Here is a 25,117-nt window from a genome sequence, read left to right on the forward strand (position 1 = left end):
CCCTCAGCTGTGAACTGTTGCTTGTTTCAGTCACAACTCCCAGGATTCTATCCTTCAGCTGTAAGAGCTAACTGCTTTCCCAGATCCCTGTGCATCTTACTTAGCACTTGGTTATATTAAAGTTAGATCATAGCTGAGGTAAGTTTGCCACAGCTCAGCGCTCAGTGTAGCAATGCACAGTCGCTGTAGTAGATCTGTGCGCAGAAGTCAAGCATGGAATAAAAGAAGGCTGCAAAGAGGATTCTGGTTCAGTAGTGGAGATGTGAAAGGATGGAGGACTAGAGAAGCAGAAGATGCTATGGGAAGCTGAAAATGTTATGCACACATATACTCATATGTACATCCATGCAAAATATGTAGATTTTGTATCTACAGCAGGTTGAGGTCATATCTAATATTGTGACAACCTTTTGGTCTGTTAGCTCTAGTATACAGTGAGTCTAAATACTCTTTTTTGCAGTGGTACTATTATTCCTCCAGGTGACTGAATTAGTAGTGCTTTCCATAATATGCTTTTGTGTATTAGACACCCAGCACTACAACCACAGCCCTCCTGCTTTTGTTCTTTATTCCTGGATTTATTCCCAGTTTTGTCCATGAAATGATCATTTGGTACATGAGCAATATGCTGATTTACCCTTATGGATATTGAATTTTCTGTTCATAAATCAGGAATTAATTTGGCTTTTTTTGGTCCCTTAGAGCCTTTCTGCTTAATAGCCAAATAAATTTGGTCTGTGTAATCTAATGAAAAGTAAGCATAGTAGATAGTGAAAAGTGATGTCCCCAGCAACCTCTCATCCCCCTTAGAACCTGGGGGACCCTCTTTTTCTCCTTTTTCCACCCTGGAGACCCACTTGCATCTGTCACTTGCTGATAAGGGACTGCTGTGCTGTTTGGTAGTTTAGAGATAGGCCAGGGCTGGAGGGGAGAAGGGGTTAGTCGTCAGTCACCTGGGATCCATCTGCAGCCCTGCCACTACATTGTTCTGTGACCTTCACTTGTATAGCAAAGTAATTGAAATCAGGTATAAAATAACTCTAACTGATCCAGTCCTTGTCACAGCCAGTTCAATTCCATTTTGCTGCACTGTAATGCATATACATTTTGCTTTAGTAAGTTTGAAATGTATTGTACTTTTCTTTTAGTGGAGCCCTAGCAGTAGTCTGTTTTGGGAAGATTACAGCAAATGTATACTGCAAGAGCAGTGTAAAGGGCATGGTTCTTTCATCCCTAGTACTGTTTGTTTTGGAGACTACTAGCTGGAGATGCTCCTGCTGCATGAAGCATACTCTCCCTTGAGCAAATCAACTCTCCATGCAGCATTTGCGTCCCTGGCTGATCCAGGGCACAGAAAGCTAGTGGCTGGATTCTGAGCTCATTTCTGTGGGTCTTGGTCCTTTACCCTCATTGCTGTTACTTCAGAGAGAAGAATTCAGCCCCAGAACTGTAAATCCTGGATGGTCTCCAGCAAGGTAGGGCAGAGAAGAAAAACAAAAAACCCTCACAACTGAATTTTGAAGCTTTCTGTTTGAAGCTTCTCAGGGGGAGCAGTTCTCTTCAGGAAGGTGAAGTGCATAGCTTCACAAGGAGGGGATGCACCCAGCACCAGGATGCTCAGGAATAGTGATGGTAAGTGGGGTTTGGGGTGCAACTGCTTGAATTGCTGCCAGGTAAATCCCCAGGTACAGCTACTGAGGGCAACAGCTCTGTGTAAAGCTCACTGCGGTTATCCTCAGTTCTGCAAGGGTTTCCCACCTCTTGAAATACTTAGTCTTTTGGAGAAATGTTGGTTTGTTTTTTTTCAGGAGGGTGAAAGATGGGGAAGACACCTCCTGACTCTTCCCTGCTGGGTTGCTGTGCTGATACACAGCCCTGGCAGATGAGAGGCCAGCAGGGATCCTTTCTGTGAATGAGGCTGTGTTTGCCAGAGATCATTTAATGCTGGGAATGCAGGGCTGGTTTCTGTGTTTTCAGGGCATGTTTGACATTTGTCTCTTGCTGTGTCATCTCAAGTCTTTTCCAGAGGGCTTTGAATTTGCCAGTTTGTAGAGTGCATGCTGGACTGCAGGAGCTACATGGTTAACCCTGCAGTGGTCTGGGTTGTCCTTGCTCGATAGAGAGGAAGGAAAAACAACACCCTAAACCCTTAGGAGTCAGCTGTGAAATCCCTATTCAAGCAGGCTTCCACAGTGCTCCTGAGCCTCTCTGAACTCTCAGAAGTCACCTCTCACCCACTGATTATTTTTCCCCCAAAACTGGTGGTTGTTGCAGTCTTCTCTGTACTGTGTTAGACACGGCGGGGGGGGGGGGGAGTGTCACAGGAACAGAGCTGTGTTTCCCCTCCTGCTGGAGGGCATTACTGTCTAATAGGCAATTTAGTCAGATGTTTGCTAGATGAGAGTCAGGGGACTTTACTATCTCTAGGGAGAATTCATGCAAAGCTGGAGACTATAAAAATGCCCCTGAGCAAGTGAGTTTCTAGAGATAACACTGCCACTTCTACTGGGAAATTAAAAATTAAAAGGGAGATAAATCATGCTGCTTAAATATACCCTGCCATTTGTCCCTATTGGCCCTTACGTGCAATTTAAAGAGAAAATACTAAAATAGCAAAGCTACTCAAAGAGCCTTTCACAAATACTGTTTAAGGTGTTTATTTCACTTACTATCCTTTGTTCCTGGTTCATTCCGTAGTTGATTTATTTTCTGTAGTAGTTGAAGACGCTGTTTTGCGTTAGAATCAGAGAATTAGGCCATGTATCTAGCACTTAGATTACTTACATCTGTGTGGGGGTGTGATAAACATAGTTGTTTCTTTAATAAAAACTCACTGCTATTTTTATAGCATGGAAGCTGGAATAAGCACACAGAATTATATACTTCCATGACTTTAGATGTGGTTTGCACTTTAAACTCCGAACATCAGTTTGTAGCTGGTATTTGTAGTTAGCATTAGGCAACCCTGGTAAGCCCCAACCACCCAGCAACTTGTAAATCTGGACTTGTGAAATGTGAGTCTGATTAAGTCAGTCTTTGCATTAGGTTTTGTACTTGTAGGACTCAAATTGTGTGATCTGTCTTGAAGCAATGAAGTTTGGAGCAGTATTTATATTGGTACGTATTTGGAATTTATTAAACATGAATAAAATGTAGGGGAAGGGCCTTGGAACATTTAGGGAGACAAGAACGGGAAACTGATTAGGTTTAAAAATATGGTAGTATTTGTTTAGGAAAAGTTCTTAGGTTTGTAAGGAAATGCTTCATACAGAGAAGAAAAAAATCATACTGTATGAGTGAGCTCTTCATTGAAATGCACTGTAATAGAGCCTTTAAGTTCCCCTGCTGCTGCAAGTGTCTGGAGTGAAGTCTTCTTCGCAGATGGGACATGCTGGATGGGAGGCTGGCTTGGGCTGCCTTGTCTAAGGTGTGATGGCCCAGGTCTTGTGGGGAGGTGGGGCATGAAGTGCTGCATAGTGATCAGGTTGCTCAGGGTGTGTGCATTTAGGTGTGCTGGTTTTGTTCTCTCTGTGTGTGTGTGTGTGGCAAGGGGGAAGCTCCAAGACTGTGGAGCCGGGTCGGAGTCTCTGCAATGTGTGGGGATGGTGGGTTCATTTCTAGGATCAATGACATATGAAGGAAGGCACCCATGCCCTATGTGGAGCTGGCTGATGGACTTGGTATTTAAATCAAGATGCATTTGCAGAGCTGCATGCAGGAAACATTCTAACTGCTTGTTGCCTGGTATCACCTTACTTAGCATTAGGAGTCGCTCGCTTTTGTGAGCGATATAGAAGCTCTCCAATATGCACACTGTGATGTTTCCCAGGTCTCAGACTGAGCCCGTTTTCCAACTTTGAACTATTTCTTAGGCAATAACAGCTTTATGCTGCAGGAAAATGACAATGAGGATAATCCCAGTTGGGCAGTATCTCATATGGTGACAGTGACCAAGCGTGTCAGCTTGGAGAGCACTGGGGAGGCACAGAGCTGGTTCTCTCTCTCCTGCCCAGCTCCCTGCCCTCCCTAGGCAGTGCACAGGCTGCTGCTGTCTCAGCCTCTCTTATACAGGACAACACAATTACCCTGTCCTTACAGTCTTACTTACAGGATCTTTAATTTGCTGGCAGGGAAAGTGCTGATGCCATAAATTGATTCTCTGTTATGTGGTAGGAAGAAAATACCTTATTTAAATAAGCAATTATTTTTGTTAGAAACAACCCTGTCACACTCAAACAAGCGGTGCTATCACCAAATCCCTGCACTAGTTACCTGTTAGAGGCAAAGTGTTGACCACAGGGATAGTGTGGCAAGATTCAGGGGTATTAGTGGTCATAAAATCTTCCAGTATTTCAAGCGGCAATGCCTTAAAGTATCTTGTATCAAACCTTAACAGAAGTTAGCCTAACTGGCTTGGTGGTCTCTTCTGACCCTCACGTCCTGTCCTTGCTGCTCTCTCATAGTGCAATGTTATGTCACCAGTAATGAACTTGAGTGACATTAAAGCTCACTGCTAGGGAGGGCAGTTATGTCATTATCTCCACTTTAGAAGGGAAAGAGAAGTCAAGATGACATGGTGAGAGTTTTGGTGTAGCTGTGAGACGTGGGACACAGTCCAGGCCTCTTTGTTCCCAGGCATTTAGGATGCTTTGTGCTTTTGTGATAATAACTTAAAAAACATCCATGGCAACAGGTGGTGAAATGGTTCTTTTTCAGTCTTGATGCAAGGACTAATGGTGAGTAAGCTGTCACTTTTGTGTGGCTGGGAGGTGCAGTAACTCTGTCTGTGTATAACAGGCTTTAAGTCATGGCTGTGTGTCCTGTCAGATGTATGACTGTACCTAACCCTATGTCTATATTGCTCTTTTCTGCCTTAGAAGAAAGTTGTTACCACAAACATGATCATAGCTAGCTTAAAAAATTACCATTACATGGACTGAGAGAGTTCACACCTCTCACACTGTGTAGATTTGGCTCTGCCTGCTGCAAGGCAGAGGGAGGTTCACATCCACCAGAGAAATATGTCATCTTACTGCTGCCAAGTATTGGAAGCCCCAAAGAGGTCCGTGAAAGCTAGGTGCGTAAGCATCTATGTAGAAATCTGGGCCTGTGGAGATTTGTAAAATCTCTAGTATGTTTCCCTGGATGAAAAAAGTTGTGTTTCTTTCTGGTTTTAACAGCCCTTTCTACACTGATTTTGGTAGATTATTCTTGGCTAGCACTGAACTGTGTGTAATATGCTATTTGTTAATACTGAATTTGGTGACTGTGGGACTTGCCTAGTACTTTTGGAGGTGATTATTTGCTTTTTAAAAAAGCCTGGAAAGATAGTCCTGGGTGGTTATGATTGAGAAAGAAAAATTAAATAGAATGAGCAAAACATTATAAAAGATCTTATCTTGTTTATAAGCAAACAAGCATAATAGCAGAACACAATGGGAAAAGTAGTTTGTCTTCATCTCCCAGTTCCACAGAGAACAATGGAGGACTTCAGAGGGGAAAGAGAAGTATCTTGTGCTAGTACACATTAATAGCAGTATGGTTAAATGGCTAAGATACAAGACTGGAGACAAAGTTCTCATCTTTGCTCCATTGCAGGTATATGGTGTGACCTTGGGGGAACTTGCAGTTACATCATATGCCTCAACTTTCTAATCTCTAAAGAAGGATGTTTCTTGAGTGGAAGAAAAGCAAGCTTTATTGTGAGAATTCACTCCTTTATGTTTGTAAACTGTTTTGAAGCAATGGGATGGAAAGATTATAGAAGCAGAGATTTTTAGTTATAAAACAAGGGAAAAGTGTTTTTTAAAAATATATGGAGTTAACCTTTGGAACTTGTTGTGGAAGAATGCTATTAGAGCATGATTTGTGATAGTACTGACACAGTCTTTAGAAACGTATGATGATTATGTGCCTGTGTGGAAGCTTTGGTTATAGAGAGTTAATTTCAGGACCTAACAAGCAAAAAGCAGTTCCATTACATTTACCATTAAATGATGGTGTGTTTTATCTCTTTGTCTGTAAGAAATGGTCAGTATCAAACAGGCCAGTCTGGGACGAATGATAATGCATTGATCTTTTCGGTCTTATCAAACATACAGAGTAGAATAGGGTGGGATGGAACTGTTTCTTAATCCGTGAACAATAAAAAAGGTTTGTTTGTATTTCTGCTGTGACCAAGACAGACCATCTTTTCTGTTACAATCAGGATAGTAAAAATCTCACTTGAAATGAGCATCTGGAAATTTAGTGCAGGGCAACCTTCTATCAAACGGGGCCAGACTCGGGAAGGATATTTGATGGAACAAGCACATGGGCGACCCAGGTGCTTTGTTCTGTGCTCACTGCTGCTAGATCAGGGCCTATAATTCCTTTGCTTGTTTTAGTGCGTGAAATGCAGCAATTTACTTTTTCTTTCCTGTGTTAGTATTGCCCTCTACTGGATGAAACCCAAACTGCCCACGTGTGTTGCAAACCTGAGGTTGCTGGCAGGTGATGCGCTATCTCATTTCACTCCTCTTTTGGGCTTTGGGCTGACAGAGCAGGGAGATCACAAGCCAACCCACCATTGACAGGTGTGACGGTGGTCACACCTCGGCCAGGGCATCCAGATTTGGGTTCCCGAATGACTGCATGTTTGTTGCAAGATACTGAACACATTACCTGAGTGCTGCCAGCCCGGGCTACATGAGGAGTTGTATTTATTTCTCAAGGGTTACATTCTCTTGTGCAGTGAGGAGAGCAAATTACAGCTGGTTGGAGCAAGATTTGGCAAGTGAGGCTGCCTGGGTTGAGTCAGAGGCTCAGGATGAAACAGGTCCTTAGTGGCAAGTTTGAAAAATGAGAGCTGCTGAGGACGCTGCAAACTGATGAGTCTCCTGAATGTTATCTTATACAGCAGCCTTGCTTTTGGTACTTTGTCAGGGACTTTAGGGTGAGACGTCTCAATCTCTTGGAAGAGCTAACACTGGACTTACGTAGCTTGAATGTGAGTTACTCCATGGACGATTGCTACTAATTCATCACTAGCCTAGTGCAAGATCTGAAACAATCCCACATCTCTAGTGTTGGCATGAGCCAGTTTGCATGCAGACCTATCCCAAATGTTGCAGTGTGGAAGCAATAAACTCATTCTGGCCTAAGAGGCTTGAAGCCTCTAGAAAAGAAAGGGAGGAGATGCAGGGCAGCACCAGCTTTACAGAGATCAACAAAGGAGTCCAAGATGAACCACAACTTGCAGGTAAAACTCTGTATTCACAAATTCTAGGACGTATATTTCTGCAAGCATGCCCATTGAGTATTCTCTCTATTGGAAATCTGCTTTGCCTGTGTGCAGTGGGCCTGATGCTTTACTTGGCTTGTCACAAGCAATAGCTATAAGGGGTGAGTAACAGGGAAGGAGTCCAGGAAAAGAGCCAGAGGCTGAGTGTATGCAGTGAAAAACACATTGAGATACATCTCTCTAGCAAGGTGAAAGCTCATAAAATCATAGAATGCTTAGGGTTGGAAGTGACCTTAAGGTAATCTTGTTCCAACCCCCCTGCCATGGGCATGTTGCCCAAGGCTCTGTCCAAACTAACCTTGAATACTGCCAGGGATGGAGCATTTACCACTTCTCTGGACAACCCATTCCAGTGCCTCGCCATCCTCATAGTAAAGAACTTCCTCCTTAGGACTAACATGAACTTCCCCTGTTTAAGTTTGAACCTGTTGCTCCTTGTCCTATCACTACAGTCCCTAATGAAGAGTCCCTCCCCAGCATCCCTATAGGCCCCCTTCAGACACTGGAAGGCTGCTAGGAGGTCTCCATGCAGCCTTCTCTTCTCCAGGCTGAACAGCCCCAACTTTCTCAGCCTGTCTTCATATGGGAGGTGCTCCAGTCCCCTGATCATCCTCATGGCCCTCCTCTGGACTTGTTCCAACAGTTCCATGTCCAACCTGTAGCTGTGCCTGGGAATGAATGCCCTGACCCAGGTGTAGGACCTTGCACTTGGCTTGGTTGAACTTCATAGGGTTGGCATCAGCCCACCTCACAAGCGTGTCAGGGTCCCTCTGGTTGGCGTTCCTTCCCAGAAGTGCATCAACCGAACCACACAGCTTGGTGTCATCAGCGATGTGCATGTGTTTACAGATCTCTTGGTAAGGAATACTCTTGGTTTTACAAAAGTGCAGAGGGCTTGCCTGTGTTAGTTTAGGAGAGCACAGCATTTAATTTTACAGGTCATCAAACGGATAGACCATCAAGACAATATTAATCCATATTTTAATTTAGTATTAGTTTTCTGCATTTTGGTGTTTGGCAGCCTGAAGTTTTGGGTAATGTGTGTTACCAGTGCCCTCTCCCGGATGAGACCAGGCTTGTTCACAGCTGCATGGCCCCTCCAGCACTTCCCCTGAAACACAACCATGCCGAGTCATTGCTTGGGCAAAAGCTCAGCTCCTGGTTTCTCTGCCTGTTGCCAGGTGACTCTACCACACAGTGACAAAATCGCGGGAATGATGCCTGGTCGTTTTGGTCAAGAGGGACTTCTCATAAATGCGAGGTTTTTAATTTGTCCTGCTTTATTGTGGAGGCAAGCCAATTGTTTGTTATATTTATTTTGCTTTTGCTGCTCACAAACTAGGTAATAAAAAGGCCAAACAGTGCCTCATGTAATATGAAAACCTGGAAGCGTCATAATTTGTAATTCTCTAAGGAACAAAGAGACTTACTTTCCTGTGACAGAAAGTGCTTCATAAAACGTGCTCTGTGCCTGCTCTCTGTGCAGTGAAACCAGGGCATGGGGAGAGGAATTACTTTAGCCAGGTCTACCAGCAGATCTCCTGGAACAGCTGAATTCCTATTTTCCCCCTGTGTGCCCTACAGACTGAATCCTGCTGCTTCAGTTTACCAAAAACTAACTAACAGAATGATGCTGGAGATTGTGGCATCTGGTTGGTATTATGTCCAAAGTTTGAGTTTGTCAGCTCCTGTTCTCATACCCAATTACCGTGTCATGTGCAGCCTGTTACAGGCCTGTCTTTGCCCATACCAAATGAATACTTGTCCCTGTGTGTTTCTTCTGTCCTTCTCTCTCTCCTGTTGCCTCTGTGTAGGACGTATTTATTTATTAGGATTTAATTGCTTTTATCAATAGTAATAATGCTTGTCCTGCATGACAGCTGTTGAGCTAAAGTCTTTGTTTCCCTTGATAGGTGCCAAGACTGGGTCATTTGCTGTTTGCTGTGTTTGGACAAATTTTATTTCTTGCATGTCTTACTGTTCAGTAAATTGCAGCCACAGATTTCTGTCTTTAACAGGGTAATAAAGCATCCTTCACTTTCTGTAAGCCTATCTCCCGTCATGGTCTCCTGTGGAAAATCTTTAGAGCTTAGATGTGCATCACACCTCAGAGGCAGCTATCAAACACAACTTGGGGCTGTACTCTGAAGGGGTTTATTAACCTGACTGATGTGAATGAAAGCTGCACAGTACTAAGGGGCTTAACTACTGAGGGTGGAGAGACTCTAGATAAGAACTGCTTATGGGAGGACAGCTCAGCAACAGGGTGATAAAGTTGCAACTATTTCACTCCCCTGTGAGTAATGGAATAACAAAAAATTACTGTAGGAAGTTCAGTTGTTGTTTTAGCCGGAGTTTCAGGAGTAGATTCTGTGAGTCCTGCTTCAGAAGGGTGGCTTATGGTTCACTAAGTTTAGAGCTGTTCATTGAAGTTCTCCCCTTGAGCTGTAAATAAGCCCTCCATCTGACAACTGCAAAGTAATAGTAGTGGGAGCAGATGAGAATTTCCCAGAGAATCCCTAGCATGCTTGCCAGCATTAGATGACTAGTGTCTATGTACCCACATATACAACTTTCTCCTAATGATGGAGTCTGTCTTTTTTTCCTATGTCTTCTGTGGTATCTTATCTACCAGCAGATGGGAGTCTTCTCAGCACAGCGCCTGCCACAGTGGTTATAAGCAGATGAGTTCAGATGGGCCTTGGGGATACTTACTTCCCTTCCATCATAGTAGGTCATAGGAGACAATAGTCTTACCAAAGCGGCTGGCTGTTTCCCTGTGTTTGCAGTTGTTGCTTCATTCTCTCTTCTGCTAGTGGAGTTCAGGAACCATAACCCCCATTAAATGAATTGTTTGTTCTTTTTTCTTTTCTTCTTTTTCCCTCTGTTCTCTATTTTTTTTTTTTTTCCACTCCCCACTGCAAAGAAAAACTCCCTGGCGAATAATAAGGAGCAGATTATTATCAGAAATGTAGATAAGATAGTGCACTACTTCATCTCTGGGGGTGCTGCGCTTCACAGACTATGTTAGTTCATTAAATACAAGCTTGCACTTCTGATGTTTTGCACATTGCTATGTAGTTTAGCAGCTGGCAGATGCTCAGGTTTCAGGTGCATGAAGTGTACTAATAGCAGGGATGGTTAAGTTCATGATTGAGTGGTGTAGTGAAAAGCTTAGTTATCAAAGGCTCAAAGAGTGGGTCAGGTTTGGGTGCATTGGCAAAGCACTTTCCGGAGTTCTAAGTTCAAAACAAAATGGCCTTTTGCTGTGCTGATCTCAGTTACTTTCCTCTAATTGTTCCCTCATCAACTGCCCTACCAAGATGTATCTTCAGAAATTCTGCTTACATTGACTATTGTAGTTTTATATTGAGAGCTTTGTTGTATCCCTGCCTTGTAAAATGCTGCTGCTTGCCTCTGCTTTTAACACAGATGTCATTCTTAAAGGAAAGATGCCTCTAATTTATATTTTTCCATTACAGGGAATAACTTCTTGAGTAGTCATGGAGAACTATTGTATGTCCCAGTGAGAGAGCTGAATTTACTTTCACTGCACCCAGCTATTTTTGGTGCTTTATCTGTTTCTAGTTTATTTTCTGCTGTCTTTGTTTCCCTCTATTTCCCTGTTTCGTACTTACTCCATTACAATGATCACTGGGACAAGGCTGCGGTAGCTACTTGTATCTGCTCAATCCAATTGCTGTAGGAGCTGGAGCAGAGGAATATTCCCTGTTGTCAGTTTCTGATTTGCAAGAGTAATGCTGTGGCTTTGTGCAGCCCTCAGAGTGCTGTAGAGGTTGTTTTGGTATGCGTGGCAGTGTGATGGCTAGTGAGGAAACTTGGATCATCTTGGGGAGGGGGTGCATGCAAACAAGTAGGAGGGGCTGGGTCTTCTTTCTCAGCATGTTGGAAGAGAAGTGTGATCTGGCTGAGGCCTCTAATTGCAATGAGCAGGATTTCTTCTGCCCCCCACTGGGTGTCCACCCTGGAAAATTCACTGCTTTGTGGTATGAAGGATTGGAGGGAGAAGCCAGCCAGGGTTTGCAGGCATGTGGCTACACAGCCCCACTGCTGGGGCTCAAAAGAAAACCCAACAGGTTACTGTGGCTGATGGAGGAAGATCATGGCACCTGGTTATTCATTCTGTGGGGAAAGGCCAAACAGCTGCAGAGGTGATGTGCAAAGCTGAGGTGGTATATGTATGTTTTGAATCACTGTGATAAATGGTCTAATTCCTTCCTGTAAGGGATGGGCCTAGGCCAAACCTGCGGATTGTAGGTTCCTGTGGTCTGTGTAGATGCGATGCAGTCTGTGAAGAAACCTGGAAATAGGGAAAGTGGCTAAGCAGCTGTCTCCTTAGGGCAGAGGCTTCTCTGGGAGAGACAGTGGCTGTCATGCTTTCCCCTGAGCCACTTCTGTAGGGCCCTTGTGTTTTGCAGCCTGACACTCCATACAACAAGCATTGTTCTTGGGGTGTAAGGGTGAAAAGAGTGCATGTGTGAAGGGAAATAACTGAGGTTCTGACCTTGGAAAAGGAAGAGAAGGAACCGAGCAGCTAAGGAATTGAAAGCCACAGTTAATCTCCTTCCTTTCTAATAGCTTTGCTCAGTGCCTGTCACCAGGCCCAACTCAGATTTATAGATTGCCTTGTATTATTGGTTTAGTTTGCTATTTAGAGTCTTAAGCAAGGCTGGGTGAATGTGTGTGGAACTTTTCCCTTTTGATGGCAAACTTGCATCAATCAATTTAATTGAAGTTCTTGATAGAATCATTTATGTCAGGGAGAGTTTCCCTTTCTTAACTCCTCCTTCTCATAGCCCAATACTATATGGGACTAATAATTATGTTCTTGGTGTCAATTTTGGGAGCCTAATCTGGGGATGGATCCTACAGGCAGCCCTTGCGTTAAATGGCTGTTGCTGATGATCCTGGGCAAAGCTGCTTTTTGGCATTTGGCACTTAAGTGCTCTATCCACAGATGAAGGGTTTGGTGGTGATTTATGACTTCAGCTAAACTGTAGTCTCTAGTGAACATGGAAACAGATAGCTGCTTGTATTTATGTTTAAACACAATGCGCAAAAAGGAAGCTTTATGAGAGAAGGTGGATAGATAGTGGCATGGAGTATACACCATGAGGAAGACCATACGTGTCCGGAACTGCGGATCAGTTTGCAAAGGATAAGGAGGAGTCATGAGATGTTTAGAGGCAATATCTAGAGCAAAGTATGGTTTGTCTAAATGCAACTGCTCTCCAGAAGATGAAAACCTCCTCTTCCAGAACTTATGGCTTAATATGTAGGAGGTCTGCCACCTGTGGCATTACATAAACATTTGTTTGCCATCAATGTGCACATGCATATTTACATTTTTGGAGTCAATGTAGGTTGACTTTATTGTTGATTTCAACAGCCAGTGCTTCTAGACTGTTTTTGCTTTGTTTTTCCTTGGGCTCTGTAAAGCTGATGCTGTGGAATGACTGAGTGGGGCCGGGTGGATTTTTATATAGTACATCAAATTATTTGATTCAGCCATTTTTACACCATGTGAATGACATACAAACTTTGTCTGTCATAAGTTGATTCATAATTGTTTGGAAAAGATTATGTTTATTTCAACCTATACAATATGCACAGCTGTTCACTTGAACCCTGAGCTATCCATAGTACTGCTGATCCTGTGAATAGCATAATATTTCATGCTGTGACTTTTGGATGCCTATGGGTTTGGACAAGTTATACATGTGCCAAACATGCATACTTTGTGGATGCATTTCATAGCTTCCCAGTGTTGGTGCTCAGTATATAGTGATCTTTTCCCAACACTTAGAGCTGTAAACCCCCTTAGAAGACTGTTGGAAAAATCCTCTGGTTAAATTATTTTGGTATATAAGGCCACTACAGCCCAAACTGGACAGATTCAAGGTAGCGGAGTGAAGAGTGTTGTGTAACTTGGTGAGAGTTCTTTAGTGGACGCTTGGATGCTGATGGGCTCTTCAGCTAAGTGACCTGGAGAGGTGAAGGGAGTGTAACAGGTGAAGCTGTTATGGGAACAGCAGGGCTTTGGACCGTAGCATGCTTGGAAAAGCAGTTGTTTTTATTCTTGGTAGTAGCCTCCCATTTGGGACCTGCATTCTCCCCAGCATCTGGTGATGTTGCTTGTCACCTGCTTGAGTGCAGCTTCCATTAGAAGGACCTGAGGTTTTTGGTATGTCCTTATCTAGCTCCATAGTTCTACTGCTTCTTCTAGCCTAAGAGGACCCTGCCACATTTCTAGAAACTTCCCCTACTTAGCTTCATGCAGGTCCATCACATGACATTAATCACCTCTTGGGAACATAAAATGGTTGAGACAGAAATGCGGAGAAAGAGGAGGGAGAGAGGAACTGAGGACATGATGTATTGGGGGTGGGGGAGGGGGAGCTGGGGTACTTGTTCGTGATTATGTTTAAAGAGGAATAGTGAGTGATGATCTTTGCATTCTCAAGGCTTCTAATCCGCTTGCTCTAATCCTCTTACAGCATCTGCTCTATTGGACTTTTATCTGATCTCTCTGTCTCTCAAGCAATCTGTCGAAGCTTCCCATGTTGGAGTCACTTCTGCCCCTTCCCTAGAGAGCTGTCTGGTATCCTCTTGCCCAAATGGGGTCAATGGAATCTGCTTATTCTGGGGTCCTTCATCCTAGTCTGAAGTCATTGAAGACGCGCCTTGGCAATTACTTTGAGTCCTCTGGATTTGGTGCAGCATTGGCAATGGGACCTGTGGCACTCCAAGTTGTTTCTGCAATATAACGAAACTTACATTTATGATTAACCCAACTTTGGAGATTTGAAACTGCTAAGGATGAGCTTTGGGATGGTTCATTTGGGGTGACTAAAACAAAAATAACAGTTTTGGAGAGAATTGGTTTGGTTTAGGTTTCTGTTTATTAAACCATGTGATATAATTAGAATGGTTAAACTACCCAGTTTCTCAGATTCTCTTGCAGAGAGAGTTATCAATGACTAGTAAACTAAAATATCGTTACGTAAGAAACTGAACTTCTGTAGTTTTAGCTGCTGGAGAGTTTTAGAGGGGAAGGTCCTACGGCATGTGTAGTGAAACCCTCCAAAGTGAACAGCGACGTGTTGTAACTTTAAAGTACAAAGTAACTCCCGCTATTGCAGAGTAAAGAGTTGTAAGATGCCTGAAGATTTTTAGGCCGTAATTATCATACCCTTATGATGCAGAGGGTTGACCAATGTACAGGGGGGTTGTACAGGTTGTACCCCACTGCACAACCTCCCTGTACATTGGTCATCCCTTTGCATCACTTATAAGGTGTTTACAGCTTGGTCTTGATTATGGGGTAAGATCAAGCTAAGTAGAAACAGCTGAGATGAATATGTGCAATTTGAATAGAAAGTTTTATCTTTGAGCATCAGGGAACATGCATGGGAGAGGCTAATTCCATGTAATAAGCAAAATGGAGTCTCTTATGCTTCCCTTAAAGCTGCCTTCCCTAGGCTGTTGGAAGACCGAATACATTGTCTCTGTGGAGTATGAAGAAGCATTTTTAACTGCATGTGTTACTGGACAGTTGGTGATCCAGTAAAAGGCTGGAGGAAAGCAGCCTGCATCTTCTGGGAACACTTTAACTCTTTAGAGTCACATGAGGACCGAAGGCATTGTCAGTACAATGATTTATATCTGTCTGTACTGCACAAAACAAAGTAGGCTGCAGTAGGGGTAGTAAAATGTTCCATGACCTTGTGTTGTGTTTTGCTTTGTGGGTTTGTTTTTATTTAAACTGAGCTGTGCATGCATTGAAGCAGCGGCTTTGCAGTTAGTAAAAAATACAATACCCACTCAGATATTAACTGGTTTTGAGGACAAAAGCCTCACATGCTCAACATACACACAAACTGCAGGGGACAGATCCTGCTGGCTCTCAATAGCTTCTCCTTCTGGTCCTGCTGCCTCTGCCTGAGTGCCAATCCATGGATTTAATGAAGGCTAACGGTATAATTAATCACATGAACCCGCAGCACAGCGGTTCATGAGACCTGAGTAGATGTGACAGCTGCTCTGAGGGAGAAAAGAGAAAAAGCCCACAATGATGACAAGAAGGAAAACAAGATCTTCAGTGAAAAGCAACAGTCAAAACAAAAAGAGCTCAGCAAAGAGATGGGTTGGGAGCCTTTGTGAGCAAGGCAGAAAGCAGTCTATCCAGCTGTACTGTTGTAAAGGACATGAGATCTGAGAATCCACCTTCTCTCCAGATGTTTTTGGCTTTAAATTCTCTTCCCTTTTCTGATTCTCTTTCTGCCCTTGGCCTCTTCTTTCTCCCTGCAAAGTGGCTTTGTGCCTTCTTGAATTAAAACTAGGGGTTAAGAAATTTTATGGACAACTAAGCATCCATGGCAAGTAGGTGGTGCAGGTAATTTTTTGCACTCAAGATCCACATAAGTACTTCGGGTCACAAAAAGGCAGGAGAGAAGATGCGAGATTGTCTCTGATGGCTAGAATGGGGATTGAAAGATACTAGCTGTATTTGCTGTTAACTGTTGGCATGAATTTGAGCATATCACTTCATCTCAGCTGGGGGTAAGGAGAGAGGATCTCTGTTGCAGGTTAGCCTTACACAAAGTGCTGTTCTGGGAATTCCCTGTAATGCTCTATCAGGGGTTGACTTCTGTTCCTCTCTCAACCCCAGCGTGAGAACAAGTGAGACACAGGAAGGTGTAATGCATTCAGTGGAGGACTTGGGCACTACTCAAGTTGTATGTATTTTTACCTTACATTAAGGAGTGTCTGGAGTCTTGGGTACAAAAAATCACTGTGTTTGGAGATACGTCCAGGGATTCCTATGCAGTCTTATAAAATGGAGCTTTGTGATAAACATAAGCAAATAAGACTTTCAGCTATATCCACAGAAGAAAATGGTGTTACCTGGTGCCATCTAACTGCCTCTCAGGTGCTCACATCTTTAGTAGATCTTCCGAGTACTTTTGTGTTTGTTTTGATGAGGGTTTTGTTGTTGTTATTGTGGCTTTTCTAGGGGGTTGTCTGGGGTTGTTTTGTTTTGGTTTTTTTTTCCCCACTACTGCCTGATGCTGGAGGTCATTAGGCTGCTGTTTTCTGTTTCCTGAAGTGCTAGAGCTCTGTGTAGAGTTATTTTCTCTTGACAGTGCTGGTCAGCACAAATGTCCATCTTGTGTCTGTTGGGATCCATAATCTAGGCTAACAGCTGTTCTCAGGAGGATAGTACTAGGATGTACTTGGAAATGATGGGAGCCTTTCTTTCTGTCTGGTGTCCTGGTGGCTGAAACACATGTCCTGCCTTTGGAAGCCATTGATTATGTAGCATTCCTCAGTCTGCTGTAGCCAGCAAATAATTTTGTAATGGAAGTTATAACTTTTCTGCCCTTTACTGAAGACTCGAAGTAATTAAATATGCCTTATATTTGGGAGTAAAGTGAGAACAAGCAAGCATACAAGTGTAAACCTGGCTCTACAGTTTAGCATTTAGGATGCTCACTGGCCAGGACTTGCATACCTGTTTTCTCCCTGCAGTGAGAAATCTAATAATGTCTGAATGCAGCAGGTCTGCTCTTTGACACTCAACTCTTTCTGGACATCCGTGGGAGGGTTAGTGCCTAACTCAGGTTTGTAGCTTCCAGTAGATGGTAGAGAGCTGGAGTGAGGGCTTGCAACACTGAGTTATGCAGACGTCACTCCCACTTAAGATAGCACTGACTGTTGGGAGGGATGATTGGTGGACACATTTGGTGTCAGATACTGAATATAACCATAGAAATTCTCTGGTTTATCAGTAGGAATTTGAGGTTATAGCTTTGGGAGTTTTTGTTTGTTTCTGTAAAAATGAATGCTGATCTCAGACATTTACCTGATGATAGTCATGCTGTGAAGGATGGTTGAACACTTGTTTTACTTTCCCCCAGTTTTCCTTTTTCTTTTCAGATGAAGCTGAAATTGTGTTGGTAATTAGCTACAAATTTTGGAGTGATAAAGAATAAGAGGGTTCAGGGGAAGGAGGTAGGTTGCTGATCTTCCCAGCACATCTGCAGGTCTGTTAATTTAATTAGAGGCATACTGTATAAATATTGAACTCATTTTAATTTCTTTTGCAATTCCTTTGGTTTCAGAGAGCTCCTAGCTCCAGATTATCCTTTTTGCTCTTCTGTATATTTGAGGAAGAGGGGAATTAAATAAAAAAAAAGTCCTTGTCTCTAAATGTAATTAAATGTAAACCCCATTGTTTCTTGCCTTCCTGCCTATCCTTTTCTTCAAATTAGTTTATTTCACACCTTCTGCTGTGGTATGAAATGAGGACTGTCTCTGTGGTTCCTCATGCCTCATCCTGTGCTGCTGTCTCTGAATCCTGGTGCTGGCGGGATCCAGGTTGGTGCAGAACAGCATGGAAGATGAGCAGAGTGCTTCTTGGACCTGCTTAGAAAATCAGGAGAACTGCCTTTCCCTCATGTCACACAGAAGTATGATAGGAGGCCCATCTGACACACAGGCCAGAGAAAGGATGCTCAGAAACAAAGGAGGATGTGCTAATGAGGAGATCTAGTGTGAGCATAAATAAATACAGGCCAGATACCAGAGAAATTATTGGGTTGACAAATTGCCTGTTAAAGACAGATTTCTGACTGAAGAACTGATGTGGGTGATCAGAGCAAGAGAAGGGGCTGTTTCTGTCCTGGTGGCTTCCCCCTCACCCTTCCTTCCCGTAGGTGATCACTTACTGAACCATTGCCTCAGATCCCCCTGGTATAACATGGTGACAGTAGCTCAAGGTGACAACGCTTGGGGCTGGAGGGTTTACAAGTTCAGTGGTATGTAGGCAAAGAAGTTAATTATTTCTTGTACAGTGCTCTTGATGCTTTCTTCTGTCCCTGTGTGTTATCAGTCTCTCTAGTTCACCCAGCAGACCCCCATCACTTCACCTGCTCTGAGGCTGACACCCCTACTGCCTGGTCCATGGCTGTGGGCTCCATCATCCTGGTCCACAGGGACAGTGTGGAAATGAGGTGATACACTTGGTAGTTGTAGGATTTGATGACCAGCCAGCAAAAAACTGGGAAACTATCCTGGGCTTCTCCATCCTTAATGTAACAGCTTTTTGGTACCTGCATTCCTCCAGTGGTTTGGAGGTGGTGAGACTGATACCATCCCCATTGTGCAGGGGGAGATGCAAGGGCCTGGTGCTGGTGGCCACCCTGTCAGAGAAGGACTGAAAGCCTTTTCTTTTCTAAGACTGGGCAACAGCAAAGAGCTTGCAGGATAAGCAAAATTCTGTCTTTTGCCGTTGCAAAATAATAACAGCCTTTTTCTGGGTGATCTTAAGCTTTTGATTATAGCGTGTGTTATCAGAAGCTCTTTTATCTGTGCCTCTAAAACAAGGGGAAGAAAGGACACTGAGCTTCACATTGATGTAATTTCTGTGGAACTTGTCAAGGCAAACTTGCTTGGCCTTTCTCTCTTCTTCAGCATAGTTTTGTTTTGAGTTATGAAGGCACAGTGAAGCTACAGGTTTTATGGTGAAGTTACCACAGAAACCACAGATTTTACCTCTCTGGAAAGAGATACTCCAATAGTAGGCATCTTCACTGGTGGCCAGGGAGGCCTTTAGTGTCCAGGGGACAGTGGCTGTAGATGGGATGCAGCCTGCCAGGATTGTCTGGAGAGCTGTTGTCACTGCTGACAAGTTATCTGGAAGGGATGTAGCTACGGCATTTCATTGTCGGAAGGTAGATCAGTACTACGTTCTATGCCATTTCTGTTATTCTGTCGTGAAGATGATCCAACCCATCCTTACGATATTCCTCCTTTGTTTTAGCATACCTCCTGCCTGACCATCAGTAAATTTGTTTATCGTATTCCTGTCCTCTGCTTAGTCAGATTAATTTAAGTATTGAGTGAGATGTGCTCTAAAGCTGAATTCTGAGCAATGTTTTTACTGAGTCCTTCCAACCCAAGAGCTCTCCTGCAAGCCAGTCTGTTGTCATCACTGTTTTAACAAGGTTCCTACTTAGATTTGGTTCTTCTGCAAATTTCTGTCTTTTCTGATTTAAATAAGAGTGACTGATTATAAGAGAATACATGCATTTGAATATCTTCTTAACAGCTATGCTCACTGCTTTCCCAGGTTTTGGCATTGCCTTTTAGTTCATTTTAGGACATACACAGAGTTGGCTGAAATTTGCATAGCGGCTGTAGCTTAGAAGGATCTTCAGGGATGTGTATGAGAAACTGTGGTTGTTTGAGGAAAAGGAGAAAGGAAGTGGCAGAATTAGTGTTTGAGGGCATGTCTACATCACTGCTTGTGTAAAGTTGTGTTGGGATTTGTGATACTCTGTGGAAGTGAAGTTTTGGGCAAATGTGAGCATAAACCTGTCAATGTCACAAAAAGTTTGTGTGCAGCTGTTTGTGTGTGATCGTGTTTGTCAGCACACACAGGTATATATGCTTATGATGGGAGACTTAGAGGAGTGTTATTTCGTGCATTTGTGAATCATCCATAAGCTTAAATTCCTGCATAGATGGAAAAGAATTTCTTTTGGCTTGCTTATGTATGTCAGTTTTTGTGACCAGCTGGTACAGCCATGAGAGCAGTAGTTGGCCAGACTGAGTATTTACACAGCTTAATGAGAATGGCTCAAACAAGACCACCCAGCTTAAAATGCTGTTTAATGGCGATGGGAAACAGAGAGCTGGAGAGCAATGATCTCTGCTGCTTTGAGGCTAAGGGAATGAGGAAGTGCTGCCTGCCCAGTTAGAGAAGCATTGTGTTTCCTTCAACATGACAAATGGTGGAGTGCCCCACACTGAGCTGATGGGAACTGAAGATGCTCATAGGTTTCCCAAACATTTGCTGGATTTTCCTCCAGTACTGAAGCAATTATCCGTTTTCAGCCTCAGGCTCTTACAGAGCTGGTGGTGCAATTTTCCTGTCACAGTTTACTGCAAAAGCCAGGATCGATGTTTCAGTTAGTTTAGTGGCCCAGGTCACAACAAGGAGAGTTGCAGTGCTCCCACTTGTGCTTGCTGCTTCAGGTGAGGAATTGCATTGGGCTTTCCTAAAACAGGAGAGAAGCTGATAGCAGCTGCCAGTAGGAGATGAGTATGACTCGCAACAAGTATTTGATCTCCAACAGCATCCCAAAGTAGATGTCTGTGAGAGGGTATAAAACCAAGGCAGGCTATATTATGCTTTCTGGTAAACTTTCTGTCCAGCACTTTCTCAGCTTCCAGCCATGTGTTGGAGGGAGAAGATCATGTATTGCCCTCCTTCCCCAGCACACGTCTGTGGCACTCTTATCAGCAGCATCTCTTCTCCATTCCTTTGCACTTGCTCTTCTAAAAGCCTCTGGTGTTTTTGCTGAGGAAATGAAAGGGTACCATTGCTGGAGAAGAAATGTTTGTCCTATAGCCCTGTGTGTTCTTGCATCTGAGGGATTTTTCACAAAGCGCAGAAATTGGAGATAAAACATGAACACTGTCCATAAATTCTTATAGTTTTGGTTGCCACTGGCACATGGTATAACTGTGTCAGGAGCAGGATTGTGTTTTGTGGAAGGCAGGCGTGGGAGGTGAAGCACTGGTCTCGGGACTGACCCTGGATTTCTAGAGAGCAGCTGAGGATGTCCTTCAGTTTGTGGCTGGTGTGGGGGAATTCTTACATTGCAGAGTTGCATGGTGTGTGTCTGTGGATGTGGCAGTGGTGGAAGCTTGGGAGCTGACTGTGAAGAAGACTTTAGGTGAGTGAGGGAGGGTTTAGCTCAGAATGCTGGTCTTTGGGCTGTGTACTCTGGGGTACAAGTATGTGGGAAGAGTGATGAGCTAAAGAGGGTGTTTTTTTCCTGCTTTGTGAACTCAGTCACCCTCGGTTATTTATCTTATATCTTAGAAAATACAGAGACTGCTCAAACTGATTTAGAGCTCTATATGTAGTGATAATATGATGAGGCCTGTGAGAAGTCTGAACTGGTCTTGATGACCCACTATACAATCTGGTTCTTGCAAAAGTTGCTGAGACCACTGTAACTGATATATGGATAGGTTTGACAATGCAGTCTCTTTTGCCAGCCTTGTGTGGGTTTGAATTTGGGAAGCAGCTTGAGGTATTTTTTGTAACAAACCTGATGGGACCATAGCTAACCAAACAGAAGGCAGTAAAGGATAAATCAGTTTTTGTATGTCTTTTCTCAAGCAGTGAAGACCTACCCATTATGAGTGGGGAGGGACCGCAGGTCAGATCAGTGGGGAACTGAATGCTGTCTTACTCATGAGGGGAGAGGTTGATGTGAGTGACAAAAGATCCAAAACTATTACAGGATTTTCTTTTTTGGATGTATGTTCTGCTGTATTTGTTCATTCTTTTACTTCATAAGAAGGTGAGAAGAGCCTAGAACTTCAGACAAGTGCTAGCAATAAACTTGAGGGATCACTAACAAGAAAGGGTACAATTTGTTATTTTTTTCTGGATGTTATTTACAAAGATGACAAAGCAGTCTTACAGTTGCAAGTTAACTGACAGCCATTATGCATCAGTTTTTGAGGGGACTGAATAAAAGCTGTGAACAGATCAGTACAAGATCTTAAATTCTTAATCTACCAGATCTACCAGAATTAGAGAAAGCATGTCACAACTCTTAAGACAAAGGATTGGTAAGACAAGGGTTAATGGCTTTAAACTGAAGGAGGGTAGATTTAGATTAGTTAATAGGACGAAGTTTTTTACTGTGAGGGTGGTGAGGCACTGAACAGGTTGCTTGGAGAAGTTGTGGATGCCCCGTCCCTGGAAGCTGTGCCTTACACAGATGCCTAATGTTTTCTACATCAACACTAGCTTTTATAAATGGGAAGATATTCACAGTTCTTTCTGCCTTTCTTTTTTTTCCAGCAGGAGTAGGGAATGTTCAAGCAAGTTAAAGACAAAGTAAAAGGGATTCCAAAGGTGCGCAGGGGAGGTGGTGGGCTGGAAGGAGAGGGATGTTTGGAGTGTGTTGATGTGGTGAAGGAGCAGTGGCATGGGTAGTGGAGAAGCACATCTTGGATTACGTCATGTGTGTCTTTTGCTAAGCTTACCAGCAGTCTTTTCTAAAAGGAGTTTCTTTGGATCTGAGGTGAACCAAAAAATGGAGGACACATCCTTTAATGGATTGATAGCTGCTGCCAGTCCTACTTCTTCCTCACTGCTGATGCTCATGGCATTTGGTATCAAACAGCAGAGCTAATGACCTGCTTTCAAAGTTATATTTAGGAGAGGGAAAGGCTGCTGTAATTTGAAAATGACCATGACCTTCCCAAATTCAGTTTGGTATTCCAAAGGAGTGTCTCCTTCCTCTCAGGCTTTGGGCCTTTCTGCCATGTGCACTTTCTTCTGTTTTTCCTTTCCTATTGCAAAATATCCTGCAGGGGTAAGGACTGTCTTCTGCAAGCCTCACTGCTTTGCAGGGGACTTCTGGAGTGATCGGGATGTTGAATAAGCTGCAATAGCTCGTACTGCTCTAATTAAACAGTACTCGCTCTTAATTCGTTACACTTTCCTGCCCTGTTTGCAAGAAAGTTCTGATGTCTGTTCTGTGGAAAGCCTAGCTTCAGTTTATACTGGATACCTGTAAGTGCTGGCGCTTACATTTTGGTGAACCAGCTGGGGCTGGGAGGAATGTGCACAGTGATGGGCAGCAGAGCAGCGAGTGCTGTTCATGCATTTGTTTCCTATCAATAGTTCCCATGGTTAATTTGGGAATAGGCATATGTTGACTAGGTGGGGTGAGGAGCATGGATGTAGGTCAGAGAAGTGAAATGTCAGAGAAAAAATGTTTTAGAAAATTATTAATTTCAAGTCATAAAGGGCCTATGAGATCATTCCAGCCTCTGCCCCTCTGTATGTCACGAGCTGTAGATTTTTACTGATTTATCCTTGAATTGAGTCAGACCACGCCTGCGAATTTAACACATTTGTTCCCATTTTGATTTGAAAAGGAGGCTTGTTTCTTGTAATAATTACAGCTGATTTACCTGGTAAGATGTTCTTTACTAGTACTTGATTGAAAAAGGAAGCCTTATTTTTTGAATTGGAAGCCTTACATAAAGGCTCATAGCCACAGAAGGTTGTTGTGGTAGGAGAGGTTCTGCTGGAAACTGGTGTGCGGTGAGGGATGTTACCAGCAGCACTGTGTGGTGAAGGATTAGCAGAGGTGCTCATACCCCATTCTGCCTGCGTTTGCTTTCTGCATGAGTATTACAGCTGTTGGCCTAGCTTGGCAGGAGGGGGAGGGTGCCTCTGAGTGCTGGAGAGGCTTTGTAACATTTCAGCTCTTTGTTCTGTCTGAATAGAGCAAATAAGGCAGTCAGGCTAATTTGAAAAGATGCTCGATTAGGCATGGAGTGTTTAATATTCTCCCTCAGTCCCTAGCTGCCGTAGAGCCTCCATTTTGCCTTCCCAGATCTTCAAATGGAGCCTGCTGCTTTCCCTCTGCAGAATTCCTGGGCTAGATGTGATATTTGATGACAGACGGGCTGAAACAGTGACGTTACACGAGCAGGTTCTCTGGTGAATCCTCCTGCAAAGTGCTTGTCTTGCAGATCAGCCTGTGAGCTGCAAGGGATGTGGTGTCCATGCCTAGTGGGCAGCCAAGGAGTCTGCAAAGACTGTCGGCATCTGACATCAGGCAAGCCAGAGGCGAGGGTTTGTCAAGTAATGTGTCAGTCAATTGTGTTAAGCCCTTAGTGTGTTACCCCTTACAGTTAAGTGGCCTTGCTGAATAAACAAGGATTATTGCTCTGAGTTTACAGCAACCTCTGCAATTTTTGCAGTAGGTGAATAGTTTGCTGAATTCAGTGCATGTTGGTGTTGGGGATTCAAAATGCCTCCAACCACAGTGGCTGTTGGCTTTCCTGTTGTTGTCTGTCCTATATGCAGTTGCCAGCCCATTGTGAGGCTTCTGTCACTTCAATCTTACGTGCCTCTCCGAAAACAGGAGTAGCCATTGCTTTACAGGAGGGCTGTGTAATGTTCGGTGTTTGCATTGGGGGACTTAGGAGTATCTAGGAGCAGCTTTTTATCTACTTACAAATATACTAGTGAGCGAGTAAGAATCGGTTTTGTAAGACCTAGAAAGCTTACTGTTTTGCACAGTAAGTATCTTTCTTTTTTCTTTCATAAAAAACGAAGTACATAATACTTCACACTGAAATACATTATATTTGGTGGAGTAGAATTAGAGGGTGGGAAAGTGAAAATTTAGATAGATTTATTTTTCCAATAATTAAGGAATAAGATTTCCCACATGCTTAAGATTAAACCTTTTGAATGTGACCACTATTACCACTAGTGAAGCACGATATATGAGGAATATGTATATATGTTACTGCACATGTCTTAGTGGCAGCATTCATAATGGGAGATGTTTTCATTGTCTATTTCTATTGACAGGAAAGAGCTTTGAATTAGGGAAATTTTCCTGTAGTCTATTCTGTCCACAGTATTTTGCAGTGCTCTTGCACTGCTTGTAGCATTGCTGATCTTGCCTATTGTAGATAACATGATTACTGCTTCAAATTCTTCCTGATTGTGTGTGTTGAGGTTTTTTTATCTGTCTGTTTGTTTTTAACACAAGTATGCCTACTAGATCACCCAGGATGGTCTTTGTGGATAGCGCCCATCAAAAACTCTTAGGTACACTTTGCTGGCATCTTCTGTTAGCTATTCAGTGTATTGAAAATGTGCCCATCTAAAATGGGTGTGTGTGCACATACATCCACAAACAGGCTTGCCCACCAGGGAGAACTTCTGGTCTTTATTTTAAACAGTGATACATG

General features: G+C 43.3%; 1 protein-coding gene across 27 annotated transcripts in view; it reads left to right on the top strand.

Moving 5' to 3' along the window:
* Positions 1–25,117, top strand: part of NRXN3 (neurexin 3) — a 1,029,877-nt gene that overhangs the window by 187,881 nt on the left and 816,879 nt on the right. The window contains exon 1 of one of the 27 annotated variants that reach the window (XM_061367498.1): positions 979–1,632. The exons of the other annotated variants lie outside the window; for them this stretch is intronic. Within the exon in view, the coding sequence (XP_061223482.1) occupies positions 1,614–1,632 (19 nt within the window). The 5' untranslated portion in view covers positions 979–1,613. Of the gene's footprint in view, positions 1–978; positions 1,633–25,117 lie in introns of those variants that run through there. 27 annotated transcript variants of the gene reach the window in all.

This window comes from Neopsephotus bourkii, unplaced genomic scaffold, assembly GCF_033783945.1.
Source record: "Neopsephotus bourkii isolate Nb327-2 ecotype Australia unplaced genomic scaffold, CSIRO-AGI_Nbou_v1 NB_1376, whole genome shotgun sequence".
Lineage (NCBI taxonomy): Eukaryota > Metazoa > Chordata > Aves > Psittaciformes > Psittacidae > Neopsephotus > Neopsephotus bourkii.